This window comes from Pollicipes pollicipes, unplaced genomic scaffold (genome assembly GCF_011947565.3).
Source record: "Pollicipes pollicipes isolate AB1234 unplaced genomic scaffold, Ppol_2.1 Scaffold_4881;HRSCAF=5763_pilon_pilon_pilon, whole genome shotgun sequence".
Classification (NCBI taxonomy): domain Eukaryota; kingdom Metazoa; phylum Arthropoda; class Thecostraca; order Pollicipedomorpha; family Pollicipedidae; genus Pollicipes; species Pollicipes pollicipes.
In genome coordinates, this window is record NW_023596576.1 from 43,095,407 (window position 1) to 43,111,718 (window position 16,312).

At 62.7% G+C, this 16,312-nt stretch overlaps 2 protein-coding genes across 2 annotated transcripts in view; one reads left to right on the plus strand and one right to left on the minus strand.

Moving 5' to 3' along the window:
- Positions 1 to 5,827: 5,827 nt before the first annotated feature.
- Positions 5,828 to 9,101, plus strand: LOC119099983 (carboxyl-terminal PDZ ligand of neuronal nitric oxide synthase protein-like). The gene is made up of 3 exons (XM_037223101.1): positions 5,828 to 5,985; positions 6,351 to 6,572; positions 8,859 to 9,101. The coding sequence occupies exons 2-3, from the start codon at positions 6,354 to 6,356 to the stop codon at positions 9,081 to 9,083; spliced, it is 444 nt and encodes a 147-aa protein (XP_037078996.1). The 5' UTR covers positions 5,828 to 5,985; positions 6,351 to 6,353; the 3' UTR covers positions 9,084 to 9,101.
- Positions 9,102 to 9,124: 23 nt separating this feature from the next.
- LOC119100422 (E3 ubiquitin-protein ligase UBR5-like) overlaps positions 9,125 to 16,312 on the minus strand; it is a 29,264-nt gene continuing 22,076 nt past the window's right edge. Inside the window, exons 29-35 of the mRNA XM_037223519.1 lie at positions 15,795 to 15,946; positions 15,280 to 15,499; positions 15,108 to 15,138; positions 11,551 to 14,689; positions 11,019 to 11,166; positions 10,427 to 10,657; positions 9,125 to 9,976 (exon numbers count right to left, since the gene is read on the minus strand). Coding sequence (XP_037079414.1) covers positions 9,764 to 9,976; positions 10,427 to 10,657; positions 11,019 to 11,166; positions 11,551 to 14,689; positions 15,108 to 15,138; positions 15,280 to 15,499; positions 15,795 to 15,946 — 4,134 coding nt within the window. The 3' untranslated portion in view covers positions 9,125 to 9,763. The remainder of the gene's footprint in view (positions 9,977 to 10,426; positions 10,658 to 11,018; positions 11,167 to 11,550; positions 14,690 to 15,107; positions 15,139 to 15,279; positions 15,500 to 15,794; positions 15,947 to 16,312) is intronic.

A 16,312-nucleotide genomic window follows, 5' to 3' on the forward strand; every position in this document is an offset into this window, starting at 1 on the left:
GCTGTGAAGCGGACTGTTCGACAGCGCGTCACGAGCTAGTCACAGGGAACAAGCACGGGCGGTGGAAGCGAGGCAGGGGAACACGTGCGAAGCTGCCCCATCGTCTGCCCCGCCATGTGAGAAAGAAAAATGTTAGAGAGGGCCGTTGGAGTGGTTAGCTAAACTCCTTACCCATAAAATCTAGCATTCACATTATGACGCTGCATAGAAAAAGAATCGCGGGACAGATCCTTTGCCTAGACCTCCTCCGAGAGGATTCGTCGTCACCGGAGGCAGTGTGAAACGAGACCAATAGACCACAGGCTTATAGGAATTATCCCACTTCTAGATGCATGTCCCTTGCGCGATGCCATGCTCATTATATGCACAACTATGCAATCTGAGCTGAATCGTCACTTGCATTCACCGCATTTTGTGATAACGCATATTACTCATATAACGCAGATAACCTGACCTGTCTTGCTTGTAGTCGGAGCTGTTCATGAACAGGAACCAATCAGAACGAAATGCGATAGAACTGTAACAAGCACGAAAAGCACCTGTTGGTTAAATCCCCGCTCAAATTTGGGAACATGTCTACGCCAATCAAAGCCCAGCTGACAGAAGCCGAAACCTATCCAACATTTTAAAGACGGTTCCGCGCTCATTTTCGCTCTCTTTTCTGTAGTTAAAAACGGCTGTCTTATCTCAAAATGCTTAGCTCCATTCAGAATACATGCATTTTTCAGTGACCTGGTCGGGTGTGAGCTGTCGGCAAAAGGTTAATGCCGCCCAGTTCACGTATAAAAATACGGGCCCTGGCTGCGCCGTTCAAAGCATGCGGCGGCGCACTACAGCCATAACGCACTGCATGCGCGTGCGTTGGTATGCTATGCATTCTGCGAGAGGAAAGGGGTTTAGTTCATGGGATGCCAGCAGATGAACTCCTCCAATCCCACAGTCGCTGCTTTCACTATGCAAGCCAATGGGGTATTGCGACGGCATACAACAAACGAAAAAAATGTACGTGATAAGCCATATCCCGGGAAAAGCCGAATTTACTTTTATTTTCCCGTTTATATCATTCTCCAAATATCAGGAAAAGCCGATACGGTTATACGCGTTGGGGTGTACGTTTAGGATGTTTGACAGTGACATCAGAGCCCATAATCATTGGGAATAATTTACGGCGTGCCTGAAGCCTCGGAACAAAAACCCAGCAGCCACACGGGAATATCGACCCACAAGCATCACGCCAAACAGAGGAATCTGGGAGCGATACTCCAAGGGCAACGTGTCTTTCATCACAAATCACCAACTTGGCAAGAATGACGCCCGTAATGTGGGACGGGCTGGACATCCCGCAGCCCCGCACCCTGACCTCACGCACTGTCTGCGGGCGCCAACCTCCGACCCGTTAGGCGACCACGCTCCGGCCAGGGATGCGAAAGCATCCGGGCGGGCGGGTCCGGCGCAAGGCACAAAGGGCTAAGAGGAGACGGGCCGGAGGGGGGATGCTGTCCCTGGCAGGCCGTGGCACACGGCCGGTCGCGGTCGGAATGCTCGCCGCCCACGTGGCTGGTGGCGGCGTCGGCCTGCCGGCAGCGGCGGCGGCCCCGGCGGCCCCAGCCCGCCAGACAGCCGCAGGCGCGGCCAGAGGCGGCGAGCCGGGCGCGCCGCCGCTGCTGAGCAGCTCCGATGAGTCGGACACAGCTGGCGGCCGTCCACACCCCGGCCGGCGTGGCAGGCTACCCGAGCCTCCGCCGCACCGCTTGAGAGCGGCGGGGTAACAAACACAGCGTTCCAGACCGTTCTCCGGTGTCTCTGACGCATCGCCGAGACGTTTACCCACTCGCCCCCACATCTGCAGCTCCAGCCGTGGGGCGCGTACACCTGCCACTCGGTCTGCCGCTACAGCTCATCCTGCTGGCGCGCCCGAGCCTCAGTGGTTGGCTGCTGCCACTTGCCTGGCCGCTGGACGCGGCCCGCCCCGGAACGCGATGGCAGGCTCGAGCGTGTGCGGTCTGCGCCGGGGGACGGCGCGAGCCACCGCTGCCGGTAGGCTGGGCAGCCGCCGCTGCCGGCGGTGACGCAGCGCCAGCCCGCGCCGGCGGCGGTCGTTTCGGCCGGCGAGGTTCGATGCCGGTGAGGCCATCCTATACGGCCGGCGTTGATGTTGGCACTGCGACGCCGGCTGCGGCGCGGCACAGACGCTGGCAGCCCGATCGCGTCGATCGTCCGCAGACGCGACGGCGCCACGCCGGCTCCGGCGCCGAGAGACGAACTCGCCGCAGGACCCGGCGCCGGGAGACGAACTCGCCGCAGGCTCGGGAGACGAACTCGCCGCAGGCCCCGGCGGCGAGAGACGAACTCGCCGGAGGCCCGGGGAGACGGGCCGCCGCAGGCCCGGTCACCAAGCCATCCCGACACCGATCCTCAGTGTCGAGGAGAACCGGAGTGCAGGTACTCCGGCGTTGGGCCACGTTTGCGAGTTCTTAGGCAGCGTCGGACTGGACGAAGCATAAGTGCTCGCTAAATTCTGGACGGTCTTACCCTAAAACCTACTCGTAACAGTCACCACGAAAGTCTACAATCTTTTGGTCGCCTACAATGGAATTGCAATTATTTCTAGCCACCATGTTATGCAAATACAATGCCATTGAAAGAGATTCATGGCGAAGTGAAGGTTACCATGTGCTTATTTTGCATGGGTCAGTGAGCCTTTTTGGGCCCTCAGTGAAAGCCTTAAGCCACCTGCGTCTTACCAGTGCAGGATCCATGATTTCGTCAGGATGGCCGGAGGAGGGAGGGGGAGGGGGGGGGGGGGGTGCGGGGGCACAACAGCATGACCCCTGCGGAATTTGGATCCCAGCCCAATCTTTCTTAAGATTGATGATATGTTAGATTGTTATGTACACTTTTCGTTAGACGGAAACATTGTGCGCAGTCGGGAAACCAGGCATGGTACGTTTGTGCATAACCTGGAGCGTGCATAACATTGCACCTACGTGGAGCGCGCTAATTTTCTTCACAGCATGCAGCAGAGCAGAGCAATTTTGTTGTTTTGAGTACGATTATTTCGGAGAATATATGACAAAATGAGCTGAAGTTGGCTGGTAAATACCATCAAAAGCAAGCACGACTCTTGATTCCAGGCTAGCTATGGCTAGCCGTTTCTGTTTTGTTTTGTTTTTTTGTGTTTAGCCCGCTAGCTGATGTGATCAGCTGACGGCTGGTGACTCATGCAAATGTTTGCTTCCACTGAAACGAAGAAATACAAAATACCTTTGTTTTCAAAATGTGTTTAAGGACGTGATATGCAAGTATAATCAGTGTCAGAAGTAAACGGCGTCAGTGGCGCGTGAAATTGCCTGATGCGATCGGGCACAAAATTAATCGGCGAATGTCCGACTGCCGCTCTAAAGTCAAGGCTCCAGGGAGAAAAACCGTCATCGTGCAGGTCTCTGACCTGTGTACATGAAGCAATCTAGCCAGGCCTGTACACTCGAGCGGGCAAAAACGCCCTGGCGCTCGCAAACATATGTGGGGCTTTCGGCGACGGAGTAAGACCCGTCGACTTCTTCGGAGGGTCTGCGACTTCATGAGGAGGGTCCGGGAGCGGATCGAGAGTATCTCAGCGTACGCCAACAAGCGTACGGCGCCGTTTCCGCCAACAGCGTACGCCGTCCGGTGAAGTGGGCAAAAACCCAAAACCAATAGAAGGTACCTGAGCGATCGGGCAGTCGAGAAAGCCGCGGCAGGTTCAACAAAGAGGCTCTCATCAACGGTGCAGGGCCATGTCAACCAGACGAAAAACTAAGACCAATGTGATGGCCCCGAGATGGCTGGAAGTGCCCGGGCTGGTTAACATCTAGGGCCCCCGGCTGGGGCGCAGGGCTCTCCGAGCAAACGGGAAACAACCCAAGATCAATGTACTGAATTAATGCCCTTGGGCGGCCGAGACTGCCCTTACAGATGACTGTAGAGTTCCCGACAACATCACTGGGCCTCCGAGTGAATAGGAAGTGCCTGAGACTAAAGTGATGACCCCTAGGCGATGAAGAGAATCCGAGCAAGTCAACAGTAAGAGCCCCAACAAGACTGTAAGATTGTTCACAAATTATTTGAAATGGAAAAGAGCGCTAGGTTATTGAAGAGGACCCCTGAGCATAAAGTGCTTCAATATCTTAATTTCTGTGGGTCCCAGCAACACCATAGAGCCCTCCGAGACAATGGGAAGAGCCTGGGAGCAATGTGAAGGGCCCCTGAGCAACCGAGAGTACCCCGAAAGGCTTACAAATGTGACCCCCCGGTAATAGCGTGCAAAGCCCTTCGGATGAATGAGGAGAATTCGGGGAATAATTTAGGGCCCTTGATCGATCGAGGGCGCCTCGGCAGGCTCACATAAGAGGCCCCAACAGCGGTGTAGGGCCCTCCGAGCAAATGCGAACGAATTGAAGGTAACGTGGCTCTTCTGTGGCGGGATTGATCCGGCGAGTGGCGATATAGGAACCCAACAACAGCGCAGGGTCTCTGGATAGCGTAATGGGCCTTGAAACCTTCCAATCACCACCCTCTAAATCAGCGAATAATTACTTTCGTATGATCATGGGGCCTTTACTTTTGCCTGCGACTGTTCATGGGTGAATGGAAGCCCAAAGGTGTCGAATTTTGATGCATTTTATGTTAAAAAGTTGTGTCTGTTCGGCCGGTATGATCTCTCCGGAGCCCAAAGGGCCCATGGTCCCGTGCCCCACCCCTTCTCCCCGCCACCTATGGATCCGACGCTGCGTCTCACTGGTCATCACCGGTAACGCAACCGGCCGCCTTCGGCTTTTCTTGGGGACCAACCACAGTAATTTTTCGGAAGAGTGAACACTCTCTGTCTCTCCCGGGAATATCTTGTTTTAGGCCGCTTCTGCTAGCCTCGTTCTTCCGAAGTTGCCAATCGCTGAGCCCTGGCATACAGTTCAACTCCACACCCGCCCGTCCCCGGAGAAGACACGGACAGACTCTTGGCAGGGCGGCCGGCTCGAGCCGTATTTCTGCCTGCCGGTGACGTCAAACAATGGCTATCACATGACCGCCGGCGGCGCCGGCTGGCCGCCTTCATGTCCGGTAGCGCCTCAGAACCGGGCGGCGGCTGCGTCCAGGGCGCACGTGGCGAGAGGCGCCACCAGCGCAGACGGCGCGTGGGTGGCCGAGGCCCGGCGCCAGCTCCTCAGACTAGACCCGTCCAGACGGGGCCACGAGCGCCGCCACTCGGTGTTTACGTTGCATTTGACAAACTGATTCGGCGAGCGTGCGGAGGCGTCGGGCCTGGCCGTGTCGGATTTTCGGGACGCTGCCAGAGTGGGGTGAGATGCATGGGGGTATTAAATCGCGTCTCACATCTCATCTGCGAGAGGAAGGCAATTGGTTACTCTGGCGTCGCGCCAACATCCCACCAAAATACCCTGCCAACAAATCATGCGTTTCGGCGCGCTTTTTACATTTACTTTGGCTTCGACTGTTTCCAGCCGAGAAGACCTCAGCCTTCGTCGCCGCCGGCGCGGTCTCCCGCCGGCGCGCTGACCCCTCCCCCTCCCCCCGCCGGCAGCGCCGACCGACACCTCCTCTGAGCAGCCCAGCGTGGAGACGGTTGCCGTTCCCGGCTGGCGGCCGAGCCAGCGCCGGAGGCGCGCAAGCCGCCCAAGTCGCCCTCGGAGCGGCCGCGAACCGCCGCCGAGCGCGCGCGCTCGCCGGACTGGCCGGACGCGGCCGGCGCGGCGCGACCGGCTCTCGGCCTCGCCGGCCGAGCGCCGGCTGCTGGAGCCGCTGCGGCTGCCGGCGCTGGCCGCCGAGCGCCGGCACCTGCTGCTGGAGGCGCTCAGCGTGCCGGCCAGCCCGGTGGACGCGCGCCGCTCGGCCACCCTCTCGCCCGACGCGCTCTCCTGCGGGCCCGAGCTGACGCTCGAGTCCTCCCACCGGCTGACGGGCTCGTCCTCACTCTACCACCAGCTGCAGGCGAGTCAGACAGGGGGCAGCCCGGTGATCAGCTTGCAGATGACTTAAATCGAGCTGAATCGCCTAATACACACGTGCTGCTGATTCAACGGCACTTAAGTGAGCGTTTAGTAAAGCTAAGTCATCATGCCTTAAAGCATGAATTCACACCACTTAGCTTGTCTGAAGAGCGGCCGCCCGTCAGCTGCGCGCCCTTTAACCTGGCATCAATCACACCCCACCCACACTGCCTTACCCCGACCTGTCAGCTGCAGTCAGACGCATCAATCAGCCGCCAGTTGCGTCTGTCAACAAGCGATCGTTCACTCCCGCGAGCCGATGCCGTCAGGGCCGCGGTGACCCTGACCCCCGCGGCCGTGCTGCAGCTGATGCGGGAGCGGCTGGTGCAGCAGCAGCAGCAGACGCAGGCGGCGCTGGCTCAGGTGCACCTGGTGCGGGATCAGCTGCAGGCCGAGACGGCCGCCCGGCTGGAGGCGCAGGCGCGCGCACACCAGCTGCTGCTGCACAACCGCGAGCTGCTCGACCACGTGCAGCTGCTGGTCGGCGAGCTGCAGGTCATCGAGGAGCGCGACGCCGTCCGGGACAAGGTCGGCAGGGGTGACGGTTGGGTCGGCAGCGGCCATAGCTGTGTCGGCAGGGGTGATGGTTGGATCGGAAGAGATCGTAGCTGGGTTGGCAGGGGTGACGGCTGGGTCGACAGTGATCATAGCTGGACCGGCAGCGGTGACGGCTGGGCCGGCAGAGATCATAGCTTGGTCGGCAGGGGTCATAGCTGGGTCGATAGGGATGACAGCTGGGTCAGCAGGAGTGACAGCTGGGTCAGCAAGGATCATAGCTGGGTCAACAGGGGTGATGGCTGGGTTGGTAGGGATCATAGCTATGTCAGCAGGGGTGACGGCTGGGCCGGCAGAGATCATAGCTGTGTCGGCAGGGGTCATAGCTGGGTCGGTAGGGATGACAACTGGGTCAGCAGGAGTGACAGCTGGGTCAGCAAGGATCATAGCTGGGTCAACAGGGGTGATGGCTGGGTTGGTAGGGATCATAGCTGGGCTGTCAGGGCTCATAGCTGGGTCGGTAGGGGTGACAGCTGGGTCAGCAGGGTGACAGCCGGGTCAGCAAGAATCATAGCTGGGTCGGTAGGGGTGACAGCTGGGGCGGCAGGGGTGACGGCTGAGTCGGCAGGGATGGCGATGGCAGGAATCATTGCTAGACCGGCAGGGGTGACGGCTGGGTCGGCAGGGATCATAGCTGGGTCAGCAGGAGTGACGGCTGGGTCGGCGGGGATCATAGCTGGGTCGGCAGGGATCATAGCTGGGTCGGCAGGGATCATAGCTGGGTCAGCAAGGGTGACAGCTGGGTCGGCGGGGATCATGGCTGAGTCGGCGGGGATCATAACTGGGTCGGCAGGGGTGACGGCTGAGTCGGCAGGGATGACAATGGCAGGGATCATAGCTGGGTCGGCAGGGATCATAGCTGGGTCAGCAGGAGTGACGGCTGGGTCGGCCGGGCTCATAGCTGGGTCGGCAGGGATCATAGCTGGGTCGGCAGGGATCATAGCTGGGTCAGCAGGAGTGACGGCTGGGTCGGCCGAGCTCATAGCTGGGTCCGCAGGGATCATAGCTGGGTCGGTAGGGATGACAGTTGGGTCGGTAGGGATCATGGCTTGGTTGGCAGGAATCATAGCTGGGCCGGCAAGGATCATGGCTCGATCAGCAGGGATCATGGCTGGATCAGAAGGAACCATAGCTAGATCGGCAGTAATCATACCTGGACCAGCAAGGATCATGGCCGGATCGACAAGGATCATAGCTAGATCGGTAGGGATCATAGCTTGACCAGCAGTGGTGTCGCTGGACCGGCCGCGGCACGGTCGAGGTGGGCTCAGCGACTCCCCGGGCAGAGATGGAGCTGCCCTGAAAGCTCGGCTGATTTGGAATGCTAGTCATAACTCTTTTTTTGGGGGGGGGGGATTATTGGTGTGTGTGGAACGATTCGGTTGCGTTAGCATGACACCGTTGGGTTCGCACTTGCACTGTGAACCAGCTTCAGGTCCGTCCAGCCAGTCGATGAAGAAGACCCCCCCCCCCCCCGCTCTTAACCGCAGTTAAGGCCGTTATGCTGCCGTAGCAATTCAATATTGTGGTATGTAGAATGTAAACTGTCTCAACCACCAAGACCCCCAGACTGCAATCGAAGGCGTGTTACTGCCGAATCAATCCGGTATCATGTATGCAGGATGTACATTGCTTCAAACACCATTGGAAGCGAAATGTATGTTACGGACAGCCACTTCAATGTTTTGGCAAGCCCACAGGGCCGGCTTGAACGATGGGGCCCGCTAACGGCAGCTGTTGACACACCCGTCAAATATTTGAACATTAGGAACCGTCCAATTTCCCCAATGCTTCGTCTTCTTTTTTCTTAATTATCTTGGGGATGCCAAATCCTGTTTATTTTCTCGAGTCGCTGACGTCATGCGCAGCCTCGACCATCACGTCAGCATCCTTGAGGCCCCTTCCGGCACCGCCCGACTCGCCGAGTGCTCATGCAAAAGAGATTCCCGGCGGGGTTGGCAGACGGGTTCAGTTACCGATATCTGCCCATTGGCGTCAGCATGCGGCGCGCGGCAGCGACTCGATGTAAGATGATGCGCAATTTAGCGCCGGGAGGTGTTGAGTCTGCGTCACGTGCCTCCCCCATCATCTTTTCAGCCATAACTGATGAATTGCGGCCGACTGACAAGCTGTCTGTGCATTGTCTTGCGGGTCAGCCTATACGGTGGCCGACCGGCGCGCCGTCAGCTGTCTGACAGCGCGCCGGCCCAGGTGAGCCCTGCTAGCTGACGGCGCCCTCTCCCCTGCCGTGGCCTCCAGGTGACGTGCGACGACGCCGCATCGCCGGTGGCCAGCTCCACCAGTCTCAGCTCCGACGAGGCCAAACGGTCGCCGGCTGAGGAGGCGTCGGTGCGACTGCTCCGCGACTTGGAGCGGCTGAACAGCGCGCCGGCCGGCGCCACCCTGCCGCGCGCCTCCCGCGCCGGCAGCGAGCGCGCCGCGCACGCCGCCCGCCCGGCCGTCAACCGGCACGTCAGCAAGTAGGCTCGCGCGCGCGGGCCCAGCAGTGGTCGGCGCAGCGGGCGGCCGCCAGGCGGGCGCGGCCGCCGCGAGCGTCAGTGTGCCGCGTCAGGTCCTGGGGACTCGCTACAAACGCCCGTGCTAGGCGCGCCTCACCGGCGAACAGAGTACCTCTGGATCAGCGAATCAAGTGTGTCGGCGGGGCGCGCCCCGCCCGTGTACAGACTACGTGCCTTAGTCGTAAGACCAGTGCTAGTCAGCGGGCCGACGTGTCGTGTCGGACCCCGTCCCCGTCGCCTGCCGTGGTCCCTTCGGCGCCCCGCGACCGGGCCTCGCGCCCTCCACGTCGCTCCGCCGTAGAACCCGTTCACGTAGCCTGTCCAGCTCCCGTTTTTAATATGAAGGTTGTGAAACAAATAATAACCGGAAAAGTGTCCTATTGTTTGCCGCCGTCGATTTCGCTCGCCCGGGGCGAGGCTCTTAGGGCCTGAGACACGAGTGACACCGCGACCGCGAGTAACATCCACCGCAGAGGGCACGGCGGGGCGGCGGGCGCGCCGCGCGCCGACGGCGGCGCCGGTCACGCCGGCCGCGCACAGAGGTCACAGAACACACACCAACGCGCACGAGACAACACAGAGCGGAGCACGTCGGAATGACGGCGCGCGGCGGCGGCCGACGCGCGGCCGCCGCATGGCGCGCGCTCACACGAAGCCAAAGTTCTTGGTCTTGATGGCGAGCAGCAGCTTGGAGCGCAGGATCAGCTTGCTGGAGTAGAGCGGCACATAGAGGCGCGAGATGCAGGTGTTGGCCGTCGGCAGGTGGTGGTCGTCGGCCGGTCGGATCGTCACAGACGGCATGGGCTGGAAGCCGTCCTCGCTGGCAGGCAGCGCCGGCGAGCCCGTCCAGAAGTACACCTGAGGCGCCGGGGGGTCAGGTCAGACGCCGGCGCGGCCAGTGGTGCATGCGAGCAGATAGGCGGCACCACACAGGGCCGGAACAGCCAAGAGTGCGTTCGAGCAGGGGAGTGAGAACGTGCGGCAGTCATCCTGCGCCGTCAAATGGAGCGAGAGGGTGCTATAAAGTTAGGTGCGAGTGATCGACACAAGCAGACTTGGATGGCAAGATCCGTATCAATAGAGCAAGGCGCTGTAACACGGACTACCCCGCCTCGGACGAAACTGCTTCAGTCCATTCTGCGTCAAGTGGATGGAGCATGCTACCTCGTTACACGCCAGTCTGCTGACCGCCTCCCCTTGCTCGATTTGAGACACCGTCAAAGTCACCATGGCCCTCCCCGCCCATTGGGAACCAAGTGTTCGCCATGCACCGGCGCCCGCGTGCCAAAGCGGAAGTTTGGTACGCACCAGGTCCTGCTTCTCGGGCTTGGTCATCTTCTCGACAATCTGCCACAGCCAGCGCTTGAAGCGCACCAGCCGCTCGCCGGCCTCGCCGCTCTCGTCGTTGAAGCTGGTGTAGGAGATGAGCGTCGGCACCGAGATGTCCTCGACGCCGTTGACAAGCAGGCGGAGGTCCTCGGCCGTCAGCGGGTCCAGCACCGACTGCGGCAGCACATCCAGCAGGCCCGAGCGCAGCGCCTGCGGGCGTCAGCCAGCCACCGGTCAGCCCCGCCCGGGTGCCGCACCGACGCCGGGCAGTCAGCGCGAGAGTAGATGACACGGGCCCAACGGAGTCTGCCAAGCCGGCAGAAAAAAACAAAATCGACGACGGAGAGGGCAACGCGGTGCCCAGTCAGCCATCCCCAAACCAGGGCCAAGAGTGCCCAAACACGTGAGATCTATGGCCACCGGACACCGCTAGCCTTAAGGGCACACTTCTCTGTCAGCTGCCGTCAGTTTCAGCGCCAGCCACGACGCATCCCACACACCATACACGAGTGGCGCTGCGCCCAACCGCCGAGCGCGGCGCACGGTCCGGCGGCCGGCGGCGCCACCTCACCTCCAGCGCCTTCTGCTGGCACTTGACCATACGCTGCAAGGCGTAGCGGCGCACGTAGTCGTAGACGTTCTGCGAGGTGACCTCGATCTCGGCGCCGCGGTGCACCAGGTCCACCGTGCAGCCGCCCTCCTCCGGACACAGGTCAATGCTGCGGGGCCCGTCAGCAAGGCTCGGTAAGACGACGGCCACGCCGGCAGCGACGCGGCGACGGCACAGGTGGTGACATGCGACCGAGTTTACGTGAACAGTCAAGAGTCTGCACCCGCTCCATTTAAGGCGAACATCAGGAATCTGATATGCATTCTGAGAATCTTACTTAGTCAGTGGACACAACCAAACGCATTGAGAATCATTCGCATCACCTGCTCAGCTATGCTGCACCAGCATTTCAGTCTGTCAATATTCGGCCTTTGACGTGATTGCATTATGCTGTAACTGAATTAAGTCGCACACAGGTTGACGAATTCGACGGTTAGATGCCAGCCTACCCGTCCCCAACCATCAACAGCCACTAAGCCGCCCGTCTGCCGACCTGAACGTGAGATCAAGTGCCGAGAAGAGTCCATCCTTGTCGCCCTTGGTCTCGGCGTCGACCACCAGCTGCCGGAGCGACTCGTAGATGGCCGGGTCGAAGAAGGCCAGGTCGTGGAAGCGCACCGGCCGGCCCAGCAGGTATTTGTACACATGACGGCACATCGAGATCGGACTCAGCTCGTTCTGCAGCAGGCACAAGCCCATGATGCGGCCCACGTTGCGGAAGGCGTTGATGCGCTCGGGCGTGGCGCGGCCGAGCCAGGGCGCGTAAAAGCCGCGCTTGCCCGGGCAGTAGAACAGCGGCGAGGCGTCGCGCTCCTCGGTCGCCTCCTCCTCGCTCGCCTGGCGCGCCGCCGCCTTCGGGCGCGCCTTGTCGCCGAGCAGCGACTCGGACGCGGCCGCCTCGCGGCTGTGGCTGTGCAGGATGTCGACCGCCTCCTCGACGCGCTGGCGCAGCGTCTCCTCCGACGCCAGCAGCAGCAGCAGCTGCGCCGGCGACAGGTCCAGCAGCATGCCGGTCACCTTCTGCGCCTGGTGCGGGCGCAGCGCGCGCACGCGCGGGTACAGACGCGCGCCCAGCTGCTGCAGGTGCGGCGACAGGTGATCGTTGGAGCGCGCGTCGCTCAGCTGGCCGGGCGTGAAGGGACGCGCGTCGCACGAGAGCGTGCGCCGGCCCTCGCGGCCGCGCGCCAGTCGCTGCTGCGATGACTCGCGGCTGCTCTTGTACTTGTGGTGGTACGACGAGAAGGCGTACGTCTTGCCGAGCTGCACGATCTGGCAGCTCTCCAGGTTCGGCAGCGGCTTGGGCTGCAGCAGCGCCTCGGCGATGGCCGTGTAGAAGCTGCGCGCCACGCCCGTCCCCTCGCCCGGCTCGTCCTTGAAGGTGACCTTGACGCGGCTGAAGGCCAGCGGCGGGTGCGAGACCGTGCTGCGCCGGCTGTTGTTGCTGTACTGCGTGTTCAGCTCCTTGAACGTCTGCGTGATGAGCTGGGCGCGCTCGCGCTCCATCTTGTTGAAGACGATGTCGCGCTGCTGCGAGGTGCGCAACTTCTCCATCTCGCGCCGGAACTTGGATTCCTTAACGGGGAAGCCACCCAGCTCCGAGATGACCGAGCCCTGCTCGAGGCCCACGTCATCGATAAACACGCGCGCGAACAGATCGAGCAGCAGATGCCAGCGGCCGAGCAGCATGTCCTGCGAGACGCCGGCGTCGGCGGCCGGCGCGCCGGACCCGCCCGTCTCCGCCGGCGCCGCCTGGCCGGACGGGCCGGGCCGCGCGCCGTCCGCCGCCGCGCCGCTCTCCTTGTCGATGTGCACCATCATGGCGCCGACGCGCACGATGACGCTCTTGACCGGTTGCCGCTCGCCGTCGGCCGGTTTCTTGGGCGATACGATGATGGGCGCCCGCTGCGGAGGCGCGCCCTCCTCGGCCGGCCGCGTCGACAGGTTCTGCGGCTGGTCGCCGTCGGCCGGCGGCTGCAGCGCCGCCGGGCCCGCCTCCAGCAGCCGGTCCACGTGGCCCAGGCCCTCGTTGAGCAGCTCTGGCTCGGCGCGCGCGCGCGGCGAGAAGGCGGTGCGCGCGCCGCCGGCGCCGGCGCTTGGCCTGAAGCTGGCGCCGCCAGCGGCCAGCTCGCCTGACGGCGAGGCCAGCCCCAGGTGCGTGGGCACGCCCTGCAGCGGGTGGGCGCGGCCGGGCGGGCCGGCACTCGGCGCCGCCGGCGGGATGCCGAACAGGTCCTCGCGGCGCGCCGTCGGCTGCAGCAGGTGCGGCCGCTCGGCCAGCGGCAGCACCTCGGACAGTGAGCCGGCGAACGGGTCCGGCTGCGGCGCGCCCACGAACAGCGTCGAGTCCGAGCGCTGGAAGAAGGGGTGGCGGCGCACGCGGCTGTCCGGCGCCGAAGCCGCCGACAGCTGCGAGTCGTCGTCCGTCACCGAGTCCGTCTCCATCGGCGCCGGGTTGTTATTGGTCACGTCTGACTCCGAGTTGTCGTCGTTCTCGGTCTCGTCGGCCGGCTCCAGGTCGAGCAGTCGGTCGGCCGCCGACTCGGGCCCCACCTTGGCCTCCGAGCCCGAGCGCATGTAGTAGATCAGCGCGTCGAATACATACGCCACGTGGCGCAGGGCGGCGATGTCGATGACGGGCAGCGCCTCGGCGTGCTCGCCGTTGTGCGAGCGCATCAGCGACAGGCAGTAGGTGAGGAAGTCGCGGCGCGCCGTCTGGTGGTCGGCGAACGTGACGCCGGCGCGGCCGCGCTCCTTCCGCGCCGGGCCCGGCCCGCCGGCGGCCGGCGCGGCCGGCGCCGTCGGGTCGGCGCGAGACAGCGACTGGCCGAAACGCAGCTGCGCCTCCGTCGAGTCCATGACAGCCAGCAGCCAGCTCCAGGTGGGCTGGAGGTGCTGGTCCAGGTAGAGCTGCAGCCGCGGCCAGTCGGCGGCCAGCAGGTCGGCGCCCAGCGCGCTCAGCGCGCCCAGCGGCAGCAGGCCGTCCGGCTGGCCGCGCTCGCGCGCCGTGCTCAACAGGTCGGCTATCTGGCGCACGACCAGCGCGAAGGCGCGCGCCAGGCACGAGGCCGTCGTCGCCATGGTGACCGGCTCGGGCACGCTCGTCTGCACCGACGACGGCACGGCGCTGGTGGTGAAGCGGCGGCTGGCGCTCGGGTCGATGTACACCAGGCTGCTGCCGCCGCCCGTCACGCGCGAACTCGCCTCCTGCGAGCGCGACCGGATGGCCCACTGCATGCTCTGCGGCGTCAGGTTGGCGCGCGTGCTGGCGGTTCCGGCGCCGGCGGCGCCCGCGCCGGCCGCCGCGCGCCGCTCCAGCTGGTCCTCGCTGAACAGCTCCGTCTCCTGGTCGTCCGTCTCGCCCTGCTCCGAGTCCTCCTCCTCGTCCTCAGCCTCGGAGGGTGAGCCGCTGCGGTCGTCGCTGAAGAGGCCGATGCTGGCCAGGGCGGCGTCCGAGCCAGCAGTGGCGCGCGTCTGCACGCTCTGCTGGCCGCCCGACACGTTGTCCTGCGCCGACTGGTTGTCGTCCGAGTCCGACTCGGTCTCGGCCAGCAGGTCCAGCTCCATGTCCGACTCGCCGCCGCCTTCCTCGCGGTCCGCCCGGTCGGCCGCCTCCTCCAGCTCCGAGCCGCCGCCTGCCGGGCACGGGCAGTCCGGTCACGCGCCGTGGCCGACGACCGACGACTAGCAACGGTCACGCGCGGGTGCGTGCCATGGACGAGCATCAGGTGACCAGCAACATACTCGTGGCCAATGCGATTAACAATCGGTGATCATGCGCAATGCCAACGACGGACGGCGTTCGGCAGATCAGTATTCTCAGCCAATTAGCTGGTATTGGCAGCAGCTAACATACAGCATTTGCCTACCATGAAAATTGAGCACAAAAGTACGCTCGGGTACCAAACTTTAGGTACCATCTGCCAATTCTGCTACGGAGCACAGCATGCATTTCAATTAAAAAAAAACATCCAAACAGTGGACGTTCCAGCACCCACAGTTCTTGTCTACGTCGCCTCTCCTCTAAAAACCGGGCCGCCGACCGCTACTGACCGTCATGCTCCTCCTGCTCCTCGCGCGAGAGCTGGTACATGGCGGCGGCGGCGGCGGCGGCGCCGGCCGCGGCCGAGCCGGCGCCGGTGGGCGGCGGGCCGGCGGCGGCGCGCGGCGGCAGCGCCGGCGGCGGGCTGCGCGCGCGCGCCGCCGCCGCTGCCGCGCCGCCGGCCGGCGCGCTGGCCACGATCGGGTCTACGGCGAACAGCTCCTCGGAGCCGTGCAGCGCCTCCTGCCCGCTCTGCGCCAGCTGGAAGGGCGCCGTCGGCCGCGCCACGCCCATGCGCACAGGCGCGATCAAACTGATGGCCGTCTGGCAGAGCTCCTCGACAGCCGGCGTCAGCAGACTGTGGAACACCAGCCGACATCGCTGGATCGTACTGGTGCCAGAGCTGCCGGCCAAAGGGACGCCCGTCAGCGACAGCGGCACTCGTCAGTCGGCACAACCACACAGCCGGGCGGCCCAGGCAGCCGATCGTTTGCAATGCGATTACATAAGGCAAATGGAAAAAAGTACCGAAGACCCCATGACGACATAAGAAAGCAGCAGCCTGGTTCACTGATCGACGAGCAGATGGCGAGATAGTGACGAAGGCAGCAGAGCACATGACAACCCATCATGTGCAACGCAAAACACTAGCAATTTAGCAGCCGACATGAACAGTGGCTTCAGGTCTCAGCACCCACCTCTTCTTCTTGACGCCGCTGGGGGGCGTCTCCACGCTGAGGATGACGAAGATCCTGGCGACGGAGCGGACGAAGCGACGCGCCACGGCCGTCGCCACCTCCGGCTGGCTGCGCATCTCGCGGATCAGCGTCGTCAGCAGCACGTTCAGCATCTGACGCGACACAGGACAGCGCCGGGTCAGGGCGGGGTGCGGGGCTCAGCAGCCAGGTCGCTGCTCCAGGTAGGCACACGACGGCGAGCACGAGGCAGGATGTGAGGCCAGTTTTTTCTGCTGGTACGTTTGCCAGCTTAATGCTCAGCTTTTATCGCTCTCCTTTTGTGTTGATTGGGCTTTTACGTACTTGTACCGGAGTGTGCAATTCGTTCAGATGTTGCTTTTAATTCGGCATGCGCCGAATAAAGGACATCACATGAACGCACGGATCTACCGATATATCCATAAGCAAAGCATCGAATTTTTGTGCTGGCACTTCCAGAGTGGCTTTGTCAACCACTTGCTGTTCGGGAAACGGGACGT

What these genes read in the sequence shown, in the direction of transcription:
- LOC119099983 (XM_037223101.1), top strand. Translation starts at nt 6,354, where the DNA reads ATGCGGGAGCGGCTGGTGCAGCAGCAGCAGCAGACGCAGGCGGCGCTG. An exon ending in GCGACGCCGTCCGGGACAAG is followed by an intron (nt 6,573 to 8,858) that starts GTCGGCAGGGGT and finishes CGTGGCCTCCAG; the next exon opens with GTGACGTGCGACGACGCCGC.